This window comes from Plasmodium fragile (genome assembly GCF_000956335.1).
Source record: "Plasmodium fragile strain nilgiri unplaced genomic scaffold supercont1.88, whole genome shotgun sequence".
Taxonomy (NCBI): Eukaryota; Apicomplexa; class Aconoidasida; order Haemosporida; family Plasmodiidae; genus Plasmodium; species Plasmodium fragile.
This window is the reverse complement of record NW_012192668.1, coordinates 38,104-41,339: the sequence shown is the minus strand read 5'-3', so window position 1 is coordinate 41,339 and position 3,236 is coordinate 38,104. Positions and strand designations below refer to the sequence as shown.

The 3,236-nt window shown below is 41.3% G+C and overlaps 1 protein-coding gene across 1 annotated transcript; it reads left to right on the top strand.

Moving 5' to 3' along the window:
- Positions 1 to 1,690: 1,690 nt before the first annotated feature.
- AK88_05017 (uncharacterized protein) lies at positions 1,691 to 3,034 on the top strand (the record flags this gene model as incomplete). The annotated part of the gene is made up of 1 exon (XM_012482621.1): positions 1,691 to 3,034. The coding sequence occupies one exon, from the start codon at positions 1,691 to 1,693 to the stop codon at positions 3,032 to 3,034; it is 1,344 nt and encodes a 447-aa protein (XP_012338044.1).
- Positions 3,035 to 3,236: the final 202 nt, after the last annotated feature.

The following is a 3,236-nucleotide window of genomic DNA, read 5'->3' as shown; positions in this document are numbered from 1 at the left end:
TTTTTTTTTTTTTTTTTTCCCACAATGTGACACTTATCTGGGGTGTGGAAATTAAAACGGCAAGCGAGCGAACGCAGGGGTTGGGAGTTCCCGTGGGAGAAAGTCTCAAAGCAGGAAGGCATGTCTTTAAGGAATGGTTTGTTAGCTTTGGTGAGGAGTACACCTAGATGCAGCAGTAAATGGCGGCACGCACTGCACAGTGGTGTATCAGTGCATGTGCACACGGGGCTATGTAGGCAGGTAGAGCCCTTAGCAATGTGCCTTTTTTTTTTTTTTTTCCTTTCTTTTTTGTGTACTTTTTTTCTCTCCTCTGCTTTCGTTTTTTTTTTTTTTTTTTTTTTTTTTATAATCCCCTGCACATTGACACGCTTTTGTAAGGGTATCTTTCCTTTTTCTGTGCGATTAACAATTGAACCCACAAAAAGCCACATCGACAAATACCCTCTCTCAACTCTTTTATTATTTTTACCTGAGCCCGAACACATTTTCTGCATGAAGAGACACTCTGTCGCGTTACTCTCGAAAAACGATTCTCGTACTCCTGTTCAAAGCATTCTTCATATGTGCACGTAAGTAAAATACGGGAGGACTGGTACCCTACACAAGTGTATTCTTTCAAGTATCTTACCCATATACGTCCTCATGCACTTATCTTTTTTGCATTTGCACAAGCATCAACCTACGCACATGCACATGGTGTTTTGTTCTTTTTTGCCCCCTGTTTCTTCTCCCTCCGATAGGTCTTTTTAAAGATACGGGTTCGCACCCCCTCACGTACGTGCGCATCTGGCCAAGTGGGTGCGTATCCGCTAGTGCACGCATACGTTCGGGGACAGAAGCCCCTACGTTACGAGGAAGAAGCAAAAAGGGGGGAACTCCAAAGGGAGCGCAAAAAAGTGTGAGGTCGTTTGACCATTAACCATTAAGAAGTAAAAAAAAAAAAAAAAAAAAAAAATTCAAACCATTATTTTCTATTTTTCTATTTCTTCCCTCACCACGCCACTAACTTTTTTATGCAAACATTTTCCCCTTCTCACTTTGTTCCTTTTGACTCCATAAATAATTTCTCCCTGTGCTTTTCCTTTTCTTTCTTTTTCTCACCTAGATACTTTCTACACCTGTTAAGAAGTAAGCCTGTGCGAAATACCCATGCGTGAAAAGGAAAAAAAAAAAAACGATCATTCTTTCCACACACACGCTGCGTGGTACATAAGAGCCAGTGCGACAGTGCGGTACCTACCCAAGCACACAGCATCGCCATGTAAAATGCGTTATATATGCCTCCCCCCCCCTTTTTGCAGTTTTAACTCCACGTGTTTTTCTACCCCTCCCGAAAGCCCCTTTCAAATTACACGTTTAACTTGCCCGCGCTCAAAAAACCTCCTAAGTTGTAGCTGCCCATCAGCTTGTGCCCATCATTTTCGCAAAGGAGAAATAGGTAGACCCGCACACGCGCACACCCACACACGTTTACACCCGCACACGTTTACACCCGCACACGTTTACACCCGCACACGTTTACACCCGCACAGCGGCGGCGAGTCATGAGCGGTGTAAACGTGGAGTATCGAACCGGCACGACAGCAGAGTGCACACATTGTATTACACATTAAGGGTATAAGCCCCCCCCCCGCTTTACACGTTGTTTTGTATTACTCTCTTTTTTTTTTTTCCAAAGTGGCGACCGAAGATGAGTTCCCCGAAGGAAAGCAAGAAACGCAAATCAGACGCATTGGACCAGGCGTGCCTGGAGCTGAGTGAGGAAGTAGAAAACGCGGAAGAATTCACAAAGAAAAGTGAAGAAGTAGAAGAAGAAGATCTTGAAACCCAATTCAACAACTGGAAGGTGAACAGTGGATTACTCTACGACTTTGTAAGTAGAAAGGAATTGGAGTGGCCCTCATTATCTATTGACTTTGGTGATTATCACAACGAGAACCATGAAGATAATGTGTTTAATCAAATAGTATGCGTTGGAACACACACGTCTAATAAAGAGCCGAACTACCTGTACGTGTGTGATGTGTTATTCCCACTGGTGCAATTACCACAAGAGAATTGTATTTACAAAACAAATGAAAATTACGAAGGATTTGATTTCTGTTCAGATAAAAAAAAATTTACCATTCAATCGAAAATAGCACATGAAGGAGAAGTCAATCGAATCAAATTCCTTCCCCTTGAAAAAAAAAATTTTGTTATGACCAAGGCAGTTGATGGTAATCTTCACCTATTTGATATTAACAAACACAAAATTGAAACAAGTGAAAATAAAATGAACCCAGAAGTGTCTTTCGTGGGAAATGCTTCAGATGGATTCGGTTTAGATTTTAATGCAGAAAAAAAATATGCACTGACTTGTGGAAATGATGGTATAATAAATCTTTACGACTATACAGATTTAAATACTAAAAAAGTTAGTCCTTTTTATAAGGTAAAATATAAATCTCCATTGAATGATGTGTGTGCAACCAATGACCCCAATTTAATTTTGGCTTGTGCTGATAATGGGTACATATTACTATACGACATCCGAGTCAAGGCAGAAGAACCCGCACAACAGGTTCTAGGCCAACAGGTAGCTGTTAATTGTATCTCGTTAAATAAATTCACAGGACATTTTGCATCTGGAAGTGACAATGGAAAAATTAAAATATGGGATATTAAAAGGTTTAGTGAACCCCAACATATAATTCATGCACATAAGGAACCCATTATCCGATTGAACTTTTCTCCTAATGATTCTTCCATCCTCGCTTCTGCTAGCACCAGTCGTTTTATAAACATTTATAATTTAACGAAAATTGGAGAAGAGTTAGATGCAATTGATTTGTCGGATGGTCCATCTGAGTTGATTTTCTCTCATGGAGGACATACGCAACCGATTACCGACTTCAACTGGAACCACCACAAACAGCTAAAGATGTTTATAGGCTCCACTGGCGAAGACAACACGTTGCAGTTCTGGCAACTCAAGACGGAGCTCCTCGACGAGGCCAACACCGTTCCCACGTCCAATACCGATGTCGAGTGAGAGGTGCGGTCAGGCGTATGCGTATGCGTGTAAAAGCTTTTTTTTTTTTTCTACCACTTGGCAAATATGCCCACACAGAGAAGAAGTGCCAAGAACAAATCTGTTGGCCTCTTCTATTTTATTATTTTTTTTTTTTGAGGCGATCCATCGGTTAGAGAGATGAAGGGGGGGGGTCTGTGCTGTCGCCTCAACTTTCATATCC